This window comes from Macaca fascicularis, chromosome 9 (assembly GCF_037993035.2).
Source record: "Macaca fascicularis isolate 582-1 chromosome 9, T2T-MFA8v1.1".
In the NCBI taxonomy this organism is placed as follows: domain Eukaryota; kingdom Metazoa; phylum Chordata; class Mammalia; order Primates; family Cercopithecidae; genus Macaca; species Macaca fascicularis.
Genome location: NC_088383.1, coordinates 62,155,994 through 62,172,089, shown reverse-complemented (window position 1 = coordinate 62,172,089; position 16,096 = coordinate 62,155,994). Strand labels below are relative to the sequence as shown.

The following is a 16,096-nucleotide window of genomic DNA, read 5'->3' as shown; positions in this document are numbered from 1 at the left end:
ACTTAGAAAAGCCATTGAACTCTTTATTTCAGAAATTATATATAAACAATTTATATTATCAATCTGCTATCTCAGTTTTCTGAGGTCTAGAGGCACCATTTTGAGATACAGAGGAATAAGAGCATTCCTGTTTCCCAAAAAGCACTGGAAGCTGTGATTGGCTTCATGTGATCTCTAAAACAAAAATCTTTAAATCTAGTTGTAATACAGTATTAGGGATACAGTTAAGTATTTCTATACTGATGTGCAGAGCCTCACTTATAATTTGCATCATATTCAGATTAAGATCAGATTATACCTTTAGTGGTCCTTAATGCAATGGCAGTAATAAAACTAAACTGGCCGGGCGTGATGGCTCATGCCTGTGATCCCAGCACTTTGGGAGGCCAAGGCAGGTGGATCACAAGGTGAGGAGTTCGAGACCAGTCTGGCCAACATAGCGAAACCCCATCTCTACTAAAAATACAAAAAAATTAGCTGGGCATGCTGGCAGGTGCCTGTAATCCCAGCTACTTGGGAGACTAAGGCAAAGAGAATCGCTTGAACCTGGGAGGTGGAGGTTGCAGTGAGCCAAGATTGCACTACTGCACTCCAGCCCAGGGAACAGTGCAAGACTCCATCTCAAAAATAAATAAATAAATAAATCTAACACATACTTAATCTTATTTAATTTTATAATATGCAGAAGCCTCTCAAATTATTTAAAAATTAATTTCTATCTCCTTCATAAGGGGTTACTTGGGACTAAAAATTTTTAAGTATTTGGAGTATGAATATTAAATTTTATCAGAATTATTTTCAATATTTTGTTTGGTAAGAGTCTTCAAGTGATTTCTCTTAAGTGTGAGAAGTTTTACACATGCCTTTCTGAGTTTATGAGTATTTGTACTAACTCACAAATTAGTAAGAAAGTATAAATCTAATGTTTTTGTTATGTACAAATATATTAAATGAAACAATGAATAATGCCTAGGAAAACACAAGAATAGCAAAGCAAATACTTGTGGCTGCCACCCAGTCATGGCAATCCTTGGTGTTGTGTGTGGTCTCTGATGCCATTGTCCTGTCTTTTTCTTGTCTCTGCTCTCCCATTATGCCATTGGCAAGGAGTTGAGAAGTTAGTCCATTACTTCTCTGACAAAGCGTGGTACAGTACAATTTCGGATTTTTTCCTACCACCTTCCCCATAATCACTTTTTTGGTTTTTTTTTTTTTTCCAGTTTGCATGATATGCATGTCAGAGCCTGCATGAAAGTACAGGCATGTTACAGATGGCTCTATTTCCACCTTCCTTTTTATGGTTAAAATGTATTTAATAATAACAATAAACTTGTATGTACCCGGGAAAAATTAGCTAAATTCTGTCTGTCATACAGTAGCATTATTACACTTTGGAACATTTCCTGCTTTCTACTTGGTACACTTTGACATATTTTTACTCCATCAGGACTTGACATTTTAGCTGCCATCTTTTGCTAATAACCCTAGAACAAGAATGCTTTCAAAAACTGGCGTGAGTGCCTTTCCGTATGCTAATGCTGTAGATCTTTGAAGTGTTGTAGAACAGTAAAGGTGAACTGTTTTGCTCATTGGTGGGTACTACTATGCCTTTTTTCATGTTCATTATGTTTCCCCCAATAGGTCACTGTGGAATCACCTCTTTCCAGATATACTGTTCCATAGTGTGGCTTGAGTATAGTGTCTGAAAGTTATCCTGGGTAGGCTAGATCATCTAAGAAGGAAATAGGACATTATCCAGGAAAGTTCGTTCCCTAATATTGGTATTACATCTGCCTGTAGTGTTTTAAAATATATTAAAATAATCATCTGGTTATATTGCATATTCTGAAAGCCTGTGAACTCATCAAAACTAATCAAATTGCACAGAATATTAAATTTTAGTGCTGTATTTTAAGAAATTCTCTGATGGTTCAAATTCTGGCTTTGCCATTTGCCAAAATGTTTGAATTTGAACATGTTAACATTTTTTGACCCCAGTTTACTCATTTATAGAAAGAAAAGAACAGTATGTTTCACCTAGGAGTCTCATGATAACTAGAGATCATGCATGCAAACTCAAGAGTTTGGATCTATACCCTTGGGAAGAAGGGAACACTGTTCTCTAAGAGCCCAGAGTGTAACATTTCTCAGGTGTTTATGTGTCAGGCATTGTACTGTTACTGGTTATTATTTGCAACAATTCCATGAAGTATATATACTGATATTACCCTCATTTTGTAAATTATGAAATTCCATTTCAGGGTAGTGGGATTATTTTTACCCAATATCTCGCCTCAGTGATAGATCTATAGGTGATAGATCCAGGATTCAAACTCAGATCAGCCTGATTCTAAAAGCTAAGTGATTCAATATTGTGTTGTACCACCTCCTTTGTAGAGCCATTGGAAAGTTCTCTCTAAACTTGCATGTCTTTGCTCTGGTTCTTATCTCCAGGAAGGCAATTAAAGAGCCTTGACTTCTATGTCATATCAAATATGCTTGATATGGATTCAGAACATATAGATAGTGTTGACATTATTGAAATATGTTTTTGAATCCTAGAAACCTCATATTCTAGTTTATTATTATATTGCTAAAGAACTTACTTTTGTTTCGAAGACCCAGTTACAAAATAGCTATGGCTTGAACTCATCATTCTTACATCCTTTAATAATCATAGATGAAATTTATTGAGCACATAGTATGTGCTAGGAAGTCCTATGCTAAATGTTTTACATATGTAATCATATTTAATTATTAGAATTTTCTAGTAGCTGAATGCTTGTTAAGACACTTTTCCCAACCTATTTCTAGTCTTCAGATAAAAAACAGTTAGTGGCTAAGCTTTTAAAAGGTCATTATGAGAGGTACTTGCATATAACATGCAGTCAGTATTTCCTGCTATCCTTCTAAACATGAATCATTAAGCTAATCACAGACTTATTTGGAGGGAACAATGGGTTTTTCCTATCAGATTATTTTTCATCAGTGTTTATTTTTTGAAACCAGTTTTTATTTAAGCATTAATGCTTCATCATTGACCTAAATCAGTTTGGTAATTCTTGGCCAAATAAGTAATTCTTGAATATACCACTAATATTTATTCACTTATTTATTTATCTAGCAAATATATATTTAATCCCTACTTTGTGCCAAATACTAGAAATACCAGCTATAACAAAAAATGAATAAAGCATAGTACATGCCTATAAGGAGCTCCAAGTCTCTGCTTATCTTTGTAAAGCAGCCTAAAATAGACATTTACGATTATTATTAAAGATGTCTACCAAGCCTTTTGCACAACCACCCTGTAGTGCCTATTGCTGACATTCTTGACCTTGACGCATGGAACTTTTTAATCTGAGAATTATCAGAATGGTGTGCTGAAGTTTACATATCTAATTAAAGTAAGACTTGAAGTTGCTGAGTTCAGTTAGAGGCACTTAGCTCTGTAAGTCTGGGGATAGGTCCTCGTTTTGATGCTTCAGTAACCAACTCCTCCACAAGTTTCAGGATTAAAGTTTTACTCATTTGTGACTACAGGGAGTAGTTAAGATACGAGATCTTTCCTGAAGTCCCCCAGTAGTGGGGGGATTCCTTTTGCCCTCTAGGTTTTGTGGGCTTCTGAGGCAATGAAATCCACGGATTAGTGGACAGCCTCCCCAAAGGCCTTTTTTGTATACAAGCCAATACCTCATCTTGCCAGTCCCACCTTCACATCTTTTTCAGTCCTCTCCAGATTTTATGCCAAAAAGCTTATGATATGGTTTTTCTAACAATTTCATCCCCACTGGTTACATTCCTCACTGGTTCCGCTGGAGTGATCATTCTAAAACACACACATTAGATATTCTGATTCCTCTGCTTAAAATTCATCCACATCTCCCATCATCTACAACACAAAGTCATAGCTACTTAGCCTGACATGAGTCCCTTAGGAGCTGGCCCTTAGCTATGCTTTTGCACTAGCCTTTCAAATTCAGTCTAAAATTTGAAGTGACTGGAACATGGCATGGTCTTTTTTTGCCTTTGTGTTTGACATGTACTAGCTCACTACACAGAATATTCTTTCCTTCTTGTTTACTTGATAAACTCCTGTTCACCCTGTTAAAACTCAGGGCAGATTGTTCACCATTCTGGTATGCCTCCTGTGACCTCTCCAGGCAGGCATGTTTTCTTTTTGTTCCCATATGTTGTTGTGCTTAAGACATGATAGCATCATTCCTTTACCTTATTGTCTCCCTCACTAAGCTCCTCAAGCACAGGAACAAAGTTTTGTTCAGCTCCAGATTTTCTCACTTCTGGTACAGTACATGATACATAATAAACATTTAAAAAGTGTATAGTTTTTGATATTCATTCCTATTTATATTATCCGTGAGGATATGCAATCTTTTTATATTTACACTCTAAAAATGTCTGAGGGCATCTTTTTAATGGCCATAGAAGTAGTAGTGGATGTGGGCAAGATGAATTAATATCTGGCATTTATATTAACACAGTTGAATGTTTAGAATTTGGGGAAATTGTAGCAACAAGCCATCAGAACACATCTCTGCCTTGCTTGCTAGAGGTTGAGAGGTAGCTTGTTGTTCAACTTGCTAGCAGGTGTAATTAGCGGCAATCCAGTTTTTAGTGGGTAGCCACTTCCATGTAGTCTTCCACATATCAGGAGCAAGTTGTTTCCTTATTCCTCACATTATAGGTGTTTCTTATTCCTTGTGAAAGAGACTTTTTGTTTTTACAGTAGTGGAATTGATCTTCCAAATATAGTTACCAAATAAATAATAAAATAAGACATTGATTTGGGAAATTATATCATGCCACCAAAATTAATTTTTAATAAAAATATAAAATTTTATTTAGCAATGGAAACCACTGATTTAGTTAATGTAATTCACTAGTAGTATATATGTCTAACTTGTAGTTTAGACATTTATTTATAAAACTGTTAAATTCCTCTCAGTTGACTCAACATTTTGTTATTCTTTAAAAACTGGCTGTTTTCTAATTCATTAATATTTGATATGAAGCTTTATTGCATTTAATACAAATAGCTTGGTCTTTCTGACTCTGCTGTATTTCCATTTATTTCTCTGATAAGCAGTGGTCAGTTGAGTACTGTGAGTAATCAAAACAGTACAAGTGGTGAGTACAAAACAGTACAAATTTATAGTTCACAGTGGCCCTTTCCTGGGCATTTCTGGAGGTTGGTTGTCTTAATAATCAGTTTATTACCTGTCTTAATTGAAAAATCATCTTTTTATGCTTTTCACTGATAGCACACGTTTATACCTTTTTTTCTTATTGGCAGTAGACATATTACAGTAAAGTCCAAAATTGTCACTGATATTTTCAGAAGTCTTAAATTGCTTTAAGATTTTTAACTTGGCACTAGAATATCTTACCATGTTTGAGGGTGAAAAGGGAAAACAAATCCCCATTCAACCAACCAGTTGATGATGCCTCCTTCCTGATTACTTTTTATTCCCTTTGGTAGATTTTCGTTTGTTTAATATGGTCCTGCTCTATTTTTTCACTAATCTTTCAAGGTTTTTGATCACTTTGGTACAGTTATTTTTGTCTAGGGAACCCCAGGGAGAATCTGTTGATTTAATTATGTGGTGATTTTAGTATCTTCTGTTTTGCGGGACAGTTTATTAATTTTTGTGTTGATGTACTGTGAAAATACCCAGTGACTTTATTTTTATTTTTTATTTTTTTGAGACGGAGTCTCGCTGTGTCACCCAGGCTGGAGTGCAGTGGCCGGATCTCAGCTCACTGCAAGCTCTGCCTCCCGGGTTTTTCCGCCATTCTCCTGCCTCAGCCTCCCGAGTAGCCGGGACTACAGGCGCCCGCCACCTCGCCCGGCTAGTTTTTTGTATTTTTTAGTAGAGACGGGGTTTCACCGTGTTAGCCAGGATGGTCTCGAACTCCTGACCTCGTGATCCGCCCGTCTCGGCCTCCCAAAGTGCTGGGATTACAGGCTTGAGCTACCGCGCCCGGCCACCCAGTGACTTTAAAGTCTGGGATATTTAGCTTGAGGCAGCAATTGAGCTGTCTTGTTTATTTCAAACATTCTGCAATATGATTTAATGTGACATATTTCTGTACAGATTAATTTTGAGTAGTCACTGTCTTGATTTTTTTTTTTTAATGGCAAGTCAGCCGTATGCCATCACAGCCAACCCTCCTCCATGAGTTGATGAGCCTTGCCCTCAGTCACTCCCAATCCAGCCATAATCTAATCTCTGGCTGCTGATCCTGGGCAGCCATTGTCCAGTGCTGGTCAGGGAGGTGGAAGAACTGAAAAAACACAAATGATGCAGTATAAATAGATCCGCCCCTTCTGTTGGGGAAATTAGAGCTAATATGTAGATTTATTCATAGATTAGCTTAGCAAAAAAAAAGTTATTAGTGAGAAATGGCCCTTTGAAGTTCACGTTGTAAAGCCCTTTGCCAAAGTCTTTGACATTTTGGCCCACGTTATTTAAAGAAAGTGTGTGTGTGTGTGTGTGTGTGTGTGTGTGTGAGAGAGAGAGAGAGAGAGAGAGAGAGAGAGAGAAGAGAGGAGAGAGGAGAGAGGAGACAGAAGAGAGATTGAAAGAGAGTTTATGCATTTGTAGCAAATACCACTGCATCAGGACAGGCCTGGTAGGCCCTGCCCCATGTATTTTAACTATTTGGGCCATTGAAAGATAGTTTTAAGATTTGTATTTTTTACTAGATACCACCAAGTCGTGGAAATTGCATAGTTCCTCTGATTTTTTTTGAAACGTAACTACACAATGAGCTTCAGGGAAGTACGTGTGAGGCATATAGACCGTAAGAACCTTGTTGTCGCAGGCTTCTGTTCTTTAGTTCCGGTCAAAGACAACTTCACATTTGTTTTAGTCTGAGCCATCATTCAAAAGGCTGATTATTCTAAATTCAAGTAAATGAATGTTTACTTTTGATTAGAGTACATCTGTTTTTCACATGTCAGCCATAATAGCAGTGAGACAGACCAAATAAACTCTAAAACATTTTATTTGGAAACTTTTCAACAAATATATTAAAAGGAGATTAGCATTAGCTAAATATCTTGACCTATATTTGTTAAATATATAGAATTTCACATAAACTGAGAATATAGTATTTACTCTAAATCTTGTTATCTGCTGGTAATTTTCATTCTTGACAGAAGAACACTTGTTAATGTGGTATACAACTTTTTTTTTAACTTTAGTGTAAGTAGTATTCTGAAGGTCACAGTTAACACCTGAATGCTTTGTGGAGGTTAAACCAAAAGCTATAGAATCATTCTGTCAAGCTCTAAGGTTTTAAAATACCTAACGAATCTATTATGGCAGGAATTTTTCTATAATAAATTAGTATTTTAATGTTTTCTTTTTCTCATTTAATTTTGGATCTTGTTCAGTGTTTACTGCCTGTATCATTTTTTGTTTGCATTATCACTCTTGTGTGTGTCTAATTTGCTTGAATATTGCAGTTCATTTTTTAATTAAAAGAAACTCCACATATTTTCCATATTAAAGCCATAATAAGTACCAACATAGCCTAATTGGTATTTATATTAAATCTGGGTGGAATTTCTAAAATAACTTGTTGCTAATGTTGTTTTTAATTTTAACAGCCTCAAGTACTACAGCCTTCCAGCAGCCTTCCCAGACCCACAGACCACACCCAGGGAAAACTAATAAAGCCACAACATATCGAGGCCCACAGTGAATGCGCAATCCAAGACATGCATCAGGGTGTTGCGCATCTGGAAGAAAGCTTTACACAAGTCTTGCAACAAGAAAGCAACTATGGTTTGGAAGAGCAGCCTTTTTCATCAGGCCCACAATTAACAATGGATGTGGCTAAGAGTACACCTTCTGAAGCAAACTTAAACATTACTGTAAATGCTCAAGAGCCTTATCATTTGGCAAACAATCAAATTAGTGACATGCAGTTTATACCCACTTCTCTTCAGACACCTCCCCAGTCAAGTACAGTAGACCAGGCTAAGAGAGTTGGAAGAAATCAGTCTCCGCCAGTGGGTTATGTGTCTCAGCCCAAGTCCTTGCAGCTTTTAAAGCCATCCATATTGAGTTCTTTGGTACCGCCTCCAGTTTCTGAATCATCTCCAAGTAGGACTTCCACTTGTAAAAAGTCACCAATAGTCGCAACATGTAATTCAGCAAAACTTCAGCCAACATCTAGTCAAACAAATCTTGCAAATAATCAGAATCTGAAAGCATCTAAGCTCCGCCCCCCCTCAGGCTCTTTCAAACAAAAACAAACAAACAGCCCCCAACTAGAGCCTCAAAGCTTCCAGGCCAAGACAAGCATACCAAGGCCACTAACACAACGAAAAGAAATCATGCAGAATCCGAATGGCAATTTGCATTCTGGGGATTGTTTGGCCTCTAATCGATATTCTCGTCTTCCTAAACCAAAGATACATTAAGTACATAGCCATCACCTGCCAATTTGTTTCTTAAAAACAATCTGTTCTGTAATAGCTTTATGTGCAGCTTGCTACCATGGTGGAGGTTCCATTGAAAGCCTGCAAATCTTAAATTAAAATGTGGAAGCTTCTACTAGTTTGGCTCCTTCATTTTATATTCTGGTTGAAGTACATGCCATTTGAGCATAATTATCTCAGGTAAACACGAAAGTTTGCTTACCCATTTCAGAGGCCTGCTAAAGGCCCGAATCATGTTATCCATCCCTCTCCATGTCAGAAAATTCATAATATTTTACTGAGCAGGCAAGAAATGTGCTTTGCTGGTTTAGTCCTGTTAAGATCTGTATTTATTGTGGTTGTCAGAACCTCACCCCTTTTCACTTGTCTCTCCTGTGAATATGGCTACTATTTTAACTAAAGATATGGTGATAATGGAAGATGGTAGTCTGTAAGCAGAGTTCTGGCCAGTGTTTTGTATATTTAAAAGGTCTATGCAAAAGCTTTGTGATGAATAAAGGAGATTAGGCTTTTAATGGAAAGTCTATGTAAGTTTTGTTTTTACTTGCCAGGGTCAGCCAGCTAATGTTACTATTGATTCATTTCCCAAATTCCCCAGGCTGAAAATGTTTCTTATTACATACAAATCAGTTATATATTCCTTTACATCTTGTTTTACAGACACATGCGGTGCGCGCGCACACACACATGTACACACACATACCATTTATATTTGTATTTGTTACTGGGTAAATTTTGGAGAGCTTGAGGTACATCTTGAAACCTGTACCTAAAGATGTATTCATTTGTAACATATGTTGGTGCTAGAGTTTTGCTGATAATTCAGTTTTGAACCCTTGGGCTTATGGATCCATGATAGCCATTTTAAGGTTCCACAGCATTATGTCTTTAATTGTAATATTTATATTTATTGATTTTCTGCTAATATCTGAAGACTGAAATAATGAACTTGAAACATTTGCACAAAACTTTGATGGGATATAAATATACCATATATAGGGATTTTAAACTATTTTCTATAGCAAAACAAGTTAAAATATTTTGAGAAAAATAAATTTAAATAAGACTATCTTGAGAAAGCTGGAGTTCATAATATTCCCCCCACCCTCCCCAGTCTCCTAGGTTTCCCTTTTCTGTGATTTTTCGGGTTTTTTTGTTTGTTTCTTGAGACAGAGTCTTGCTCCATCGCCCAGGCTAGAATGCAGTGGCGCATCTCGGCTCACTGCAACCTCTGCCTCCCGGGTTCAAGCGATTCTTTTGCCTCAGCCTCCCAAGTATCTGGGACTACAGGCATGCGCCACCATGCCTGGCTAATTTTCTTGTATTTTTAGTAGAGATGACGTTTCACCTTGTTGGTCAGGCTGGTCTCGAACTCCTGACCTCAACTCCTACACCTCATCTATGGTGTATTTTTGAAAGACAATTTTTTAAAGGTAGAGTTTGGAAAAAAATAGAATTGAAGATGGGAAATTTTGTTTTATTAAAAAGGTGCTAGAAGGTATTTCAAAGACAATATTCTTATTTTAATACGCTGTAGAAGGTAGGTGTGGAACCTCCATGCTACCATGTGCACGAACCTAATTATGCTTTCGGCCACTTGTCAGTTCAGTAAGTCTGCCTTCCTCTTCTCCCAAATCATGTCATCTTTAGGTTGTTGACCTGCAGCTGCTTTAAATGAATTAGTATCTTTCAGATAGATAACCTTACAAGGAGAATGTTTGTTTTGAGCAGCTGACCAAAAATGTATCAAACAGGATTATGGCCAAAAAGTCGCTCAAATTTCTAGAGGTTCCTTTAAAAGATGTATGTTGATGAAATTGCCCCTTTCTAAGAAAAACAACAGCAAGTCTTTTAGTAGAAATTTGAAAGAAGTGTTTGCTACCATTTTGACCCATTATTCCCTTACCTATCAGATGAATTTGCCATTCACTGGATGGAAACCATTCTTGGATTTGGTAAGAGGTGAGCAACACAAATCTAGTATCTTATTCTTATGTACCAGCACTTCTGATGGAGAAGCAGTGAAGTTCAGAACATTCTTCACGTAGTCCAGATACTGTTAAGAGTCAGGCAAATCAGCAAAGCACTTATTTGTTTATGGAGTTGACCCATGATGGCTGCAGTTGTAAGTGGGCATACGTAGTCTATCATTTTGAAGGAGAAAGAAAACCATTCTCACATGTTGCAAATATGTGAATCATACTGTATTTCCCTAAAGTAAAACATACCGTGACTTAGTGGTTTTTGGTTTATTTAGAAGTTGGTTTAGACCCTTATGAAACATTATTTACGAGCTGGCCTTATCCTTAAGGGAAAAGTTCTAAATTTTTAAATTTATTTTTAAATCCCTAGTCTGAGGGAAATGTCTTTATCGTCCATTACATAAAAATGTTGACTCCACTCATTTATTTTTCTCCATTTTTTCCTCCATGCATTTATTCTATTTTTCTCTATTTTTTTCTTCCCTGTTGGATTTGCAGAAATGTTAACCAATTAGCTCAACTTTTCTGTACCTTTGTTGAGTCTTAATCTTTTCGAAGATAGGCTCCTCGTATATTTATGAAGCATACTATATTAAGAGAAAACAAATCTAGGATGCTTGCATGACATAAAGTATTTACCTGCAGTTTTCCTTAAAAACTGCAAGAATATCATGCTTGTCTGCTCCTTAGTAAATGTTAAGTCTGAAATGGAAGTGAGGATGTAACTCTACTGAATAATCAAAGATCATCTTAGATTTGGCTTCTGTGTTTATTGCTTCTATTAATGTAAATCAACTCTGTGCCAAATCCTCCTCCACAGGAACACAAACCATTTATTGTCTTAGTTCTAGTGATATCAATGAAAATAGTTACAGTATATGAATTCTAAGTCCTGAGGAAGAAATTTTATAGGCTTTGTTAAGTTTCACATTTGTAAAAGAGGAAATTAGTATTCAGACTTCGATATTTGGCTGTTAATGGGATGCATATCAAATTTTTAAAAGAAAGCTTGGCCTAAGGAGTTTATTGGTACAGGTGCAGATGATTTTAAGGCATTAAAGGATTATAGAGTTATGTCATTTAGACTGTTTCTAATAACAGACCAGCTAACATTTTTCTTTTGGAGTCTCATTTTTATTTGTGCAATATTTTCAGGCATATAGGCTACTGTTCATTGTATTTATATATATATTAGAATTTACTAAGTACTTTAACAAGTAAAAATCTGAATATGAAAGAAAATATCAGATTTGCACTTTAAATGAGCTTAATTGCTTGGAGTTGTGCCTGAAATATCGAAATGCCTCCTGTTGGGTATGGCTTTGTTGAAATAAATTTGTAATTGTTGCTGTTTGAAGATATCAGTACAGCTGTTCACAGAACTATATTCCCAGCATGTCACTTTTCCCATTAAAGCACTAAGTTTTCTTTGAATGTTCCATTGTCCTGATAAGTATTTTACTTTTTTCTCAGTACATCAAAGAGCGCGTGATGCCCCTACAGCTGTCACTTCCAAATGTTCCTATAGCATAAATGGTGTTACAGACACGGGGGTGCATTCTTGGTTTCTGAGCAGAGTTGTCATACTGGTTTCCTGGTCTCTAGGGTACTGGGGATGTACTTTGAAATCACCGAACAGGCTTGCAATTAAGATCAATAAGACTGCAGCACCATTTCAATTTACTTTCCATCTTACACAGTAGTTTTTGTGTTTTTAAATTCGTTTGGGTGGTTATGTTTGCATGCTTATGCACACATTTGAAAATTAATTATAGCTGTACTACCTGATGTTTTTCCTTGGGGATGACGGCCTTGTTACTTTTTAAATTCTCATGCTTGAATTATGTTTTCTAATGATCTTTCACATCTCCCTTTAAGTTTTTTGCTGCAGCAATTTGAGAGAATACTTTTGATTAAATGATTCTGATGGTGGGCACCAATCTACAACTGTGTCATTAACTGAAGATACATGTTTTAATCTTGTTGGGAATAAGCTCACCCACTTTCTCCTTGGTAAAGCATTTACTTAACAAAATAATACCCTGAGAATGTAAGGTCTCTAAGTCATTACTAACAAAGAGCAAAAATAATATCTGCAGTATTGTTTTTCCTATTGATTTTAAAAGTCAGTTTAGAGTACAAACTGTATATTAGAATTTGCTTGTAAAATGAATTCTAAAAAACAGATGTAAAGTGTCTCCTGAAAATGTTGGCATAGTAAATAAAAATAAAGTTCATAATTATCAAAGTTCTCTTGTCTTTCTCAACATTGACTCCCATAGTTTACTTTTTCTTTGATATCTTTTTCCCACAAAGATCTAAGGTACTGTTCATTTGCTTATGTTTTTCCCAACTCTGACACTTTATTTTACATGCTGCCTTCTTCACACACATCTTCACACCCCAAGCCCTGACTGAGCAGGAGTTGATCAGTATTTTGTTGTTGTGTCTTCACAAATCCTGTAAGTGATCTAGTAGTTTTGTTTCCATTGTAATAAAATATCTGCTTTATCTTAGAATATTGGGATAATGGTTAATGGACATTTCAAGAAACAGTAGCACCTTAGATTTAGAATGCTGTACAAGGAAGAAAACACTTGTAATTTTAATTATTTTGTCTTACTGTTTTTAAGCAGGATACAAAATAGCTTGAGGCAAGAAAGGTGTTTAGTGAAATGTTACATAATTTTTAGGAACAAAAGGAATAAAGAATACATATTTTTTCAGTTTTACAGTTTAGTCATAAAGATGCAATAGTCCTAGTATGTAATAAGATACAAAAAAGTTGATGCAGTGATGTTATTAATCCAAAATGGTTACATGAATTCTGGGAAAGGAGGGAAATTTCATTAATAGTAAGTTTGATAATAGCATTTATTACCTCTTAAGACACCTGTATGAACTTTAAGGCCATCTGAGTTGTTAGTGTTGCAGAATTTTGCTCCTTAGATGAGCTAAATCAGGATTCTTGTGTCAGGACCAGGAACATTTAGACACGCGGACACATTGAAGTGTGTGGGGAATGGAATTCATTGGGCAAAAAGGAAAAAAAATCTCAGCAAAGCAAGGGGGGATTCTGTTAACAGGCCCCCATCTCACAGATTGATTCCATGCCACCACACCTGTGAGCTGAAGAGCTCAGGCTCCTCCCACCTGCCCAAGGCTGGAACTTCCCATGGCCCCACCTAGTTCTCCCAGTGCACAGGCTGGTTGGAGATTCTCTGGGAACCCTCCCCCTTATCTGCCTTCTGCATCTATCATTAGCAAATATTTTCTTACACTAAAAATTTTCCCTTTTAATTTTGTCAAGTGTAGTCATTTCAGTTTGTTCATTTATGCTGTTGATTGCACATTTTCCATTTTGAAAATATTTTATCCCTACAGAAAAGACAAGCATGAGCTAAAGAATTGACTTCCTTTGTTAACTTGGTTTAAGTCAGTTTGGTGGGATGTCTTATCTGTGTCACTCGCTGTGCTGGTTGCAGGGTGTACAAAGATAACGATACAGGTTCTGCCTCATGGAGCTTAGGAACCCTAGGGGATTTTTAACATCATCCCATCCATTGCAGCGCTGAGCCCTTCCCTTGCATTCCCTGATTATTATCTTCCTTTGAACCTACCCATCTCCTTTGACTTTTCCTCTTCAGTTTCATTTCATTCTGGGCTTTAACTCCCTTGCACTATTCTCATCTTGGATTCTATATTATATTTATTCTTGTTTGGTTGCATGCCTTCATTTCCCTAGAAAACCTGGCCTTTTATTATCATTTTATCCAAGAATGAACTCCCTCTTTAGCCTCTATTAAATACTCTGCTTTCTACCTTAGGTTCTTAGAATTTAATTTTAAGACTTCTCAACTATCATAAGACCACCGTCCCTTTTAGAACCTCAACCCGTAAGATGTTGCTTTCTGAAGTCTAACATTCAAATTCATGTCCAGGCTTTTCCTTCCATCCCATTCTCTTGGATAGGTCAAATATAATATGGTCTACTTGACGTTTTCGGTTTCTATTTAAATTTTTATTTTTAATTGTTATGGATATATAATTATACATATTTATGAAATACCTGTTATTTTGATACAAGCATACATTATAATAAATCCGTGTAATTGGGATATCCATTACCTCAAACATTTATTATTTCTTTATGCTAGGAATATTTCAAATCTACTCTTGTGGTTATTTTGAAATATACAATAAATTATTGTTAACTATAGTCACCGTACTGTGCTACTGAACACCAGGTCTTATTCCTTTGAACTGTATTTTTGTACCTATTAACCATCCCCTCGTTATCCCGCCTCCCCACCACCCTTTCCAGCCTTTGGTAACCACTATTCTACTCTCTACCACTGTTAGATCATTTCTTTTTTATCTTCCACATGAGTGAGAATGTGCAACGTTTGTCTTCCTGTGTGTGGCTTATTTCACATAATGACCTCCAGTTTCATTCATGTTGTTGCTGGTTTCCTACCACTTCTTGCCATGGAGTCTCTAAGGAGGAATTTAGGTCATCCAGAGAAGCCTTTTCCTCATTGATGAATCCTCTCACCCACCCACCCGTACATACAGCCCTCAGATTAGCATCTTTCCTGTGCAAAAATCAGAGAGGAAGAAACAGTTCCTCACAGTCTCTTCTCTGGTTTCTCAACCTGAAAAATGATATTGCTGTTTTCCAGATCTCAAAACAACCCACTCCTTAATCCTCACATGAATTCATTCAGATACCCATTTTGAATATGAATAATCCTTCTTTGCTAATATTTTAACTGATTACAGAACAAATGCTTTCTGCAGCAAAAGTGTATCTCAAATGTCAGTCTACTAAAGTGAAAGGTAACTACTCCCCACAAGAAACATGGTTGAAATGCTTGTTTTGTGCACAGCCCTGGTTTCGATCTTGTGGCAGGAGGTGGATGAGACAGAGACCCTGCAACCGAAGAGATCAAATTGCAACATGACAAGAGGGATCCCAAACAAAGCACTGTAAGAGAGCCACTGGGCAGGAAGGAGACGTTTGGGACCACAGGTGAACTCGCTTCCAAAACCATTCATCCTTGACAAATGTGCATGTGTGTTAGGATTTCTTTTTAATTACAGTTAAATAAAAATTAGGCCACTATCACATAATCTGTAGTGGTAACGATACCTTCAACGAACCTGAGACCTTTTTAAGCACGTATCAGTTCAAAATACTTCGAATTATCAGGAATTTAAAAAATTTTCACAAGTTTTAGCTGAGGTTTTGCATTTATAGTAGGTCAAATGCAAATGTGAATTGCAATGAAAAACAAAAGTAATAGGACCTGTGATGAATTGTTAATGCAAATGGTTTCTTAAATTGTGTTCCAGTTTTGCTGAGATGCAAACACAGATGCTGTAAACTCCCTGCTGCCAGGGGCCACCTCCACCAGGTTCAAAGATTCAGGACTAGACAGAGCTCATAGGAGGTGTTTGGGAAAGGGTTTGGGCCAGACCTGGGCACTCAGAACCCTGGTCCTTGGTCTGACTACTCTCACTCTAAGAAGAATTTCAGCTGAGGGAAGGCAAGCAGAGCACACAGTGCTTTCCTGCCTTAAACAGCTCCTGAAGAGTTCAAGGGGGAAGCAAAGGTCGAGACCATGGACTTAGAACTGTT

The 16,096-nt window shown here is 36.8% G+C and overlaps 1 protein-coding gene across 9 annotated transcripts in view; it reads left to right on the top strand.

Moving 5' to 3' along the window:
• Window positions 1-12,703, top strand: part of CCSER2 (coiled-coil serine rich protein 2) — a 188,518-nt gene extending 175,815 nt beyond the window's left edge. For 6 of the 9 annotated variants that reach the window (XM_005565264.4, XM_005565267.4, XM_005565265.5 and 3 more), the window contains one exon: window positions 7,637-12,703. In XM_005565264.4, the coding sequence (XP_005565321.2) occupies window positions 7,637-8,455 (819 nt within the window). In that variant the 3' untranslated portion in view covers window positions 8,456-12,703. Of the gene's footprint in view, window positions 1-1,107; window positions 1,148-7,636 lie in introns of all 9 variants that reach the window. The other 3 variants (XM_005565266.4, XM_015456102.3, XM_074001654.1) reach the window with 1 other exon arrangement.
• The last annotated feature ends 3,393 nt before the right edge of the window (window positions 12,704-16,096 follow it).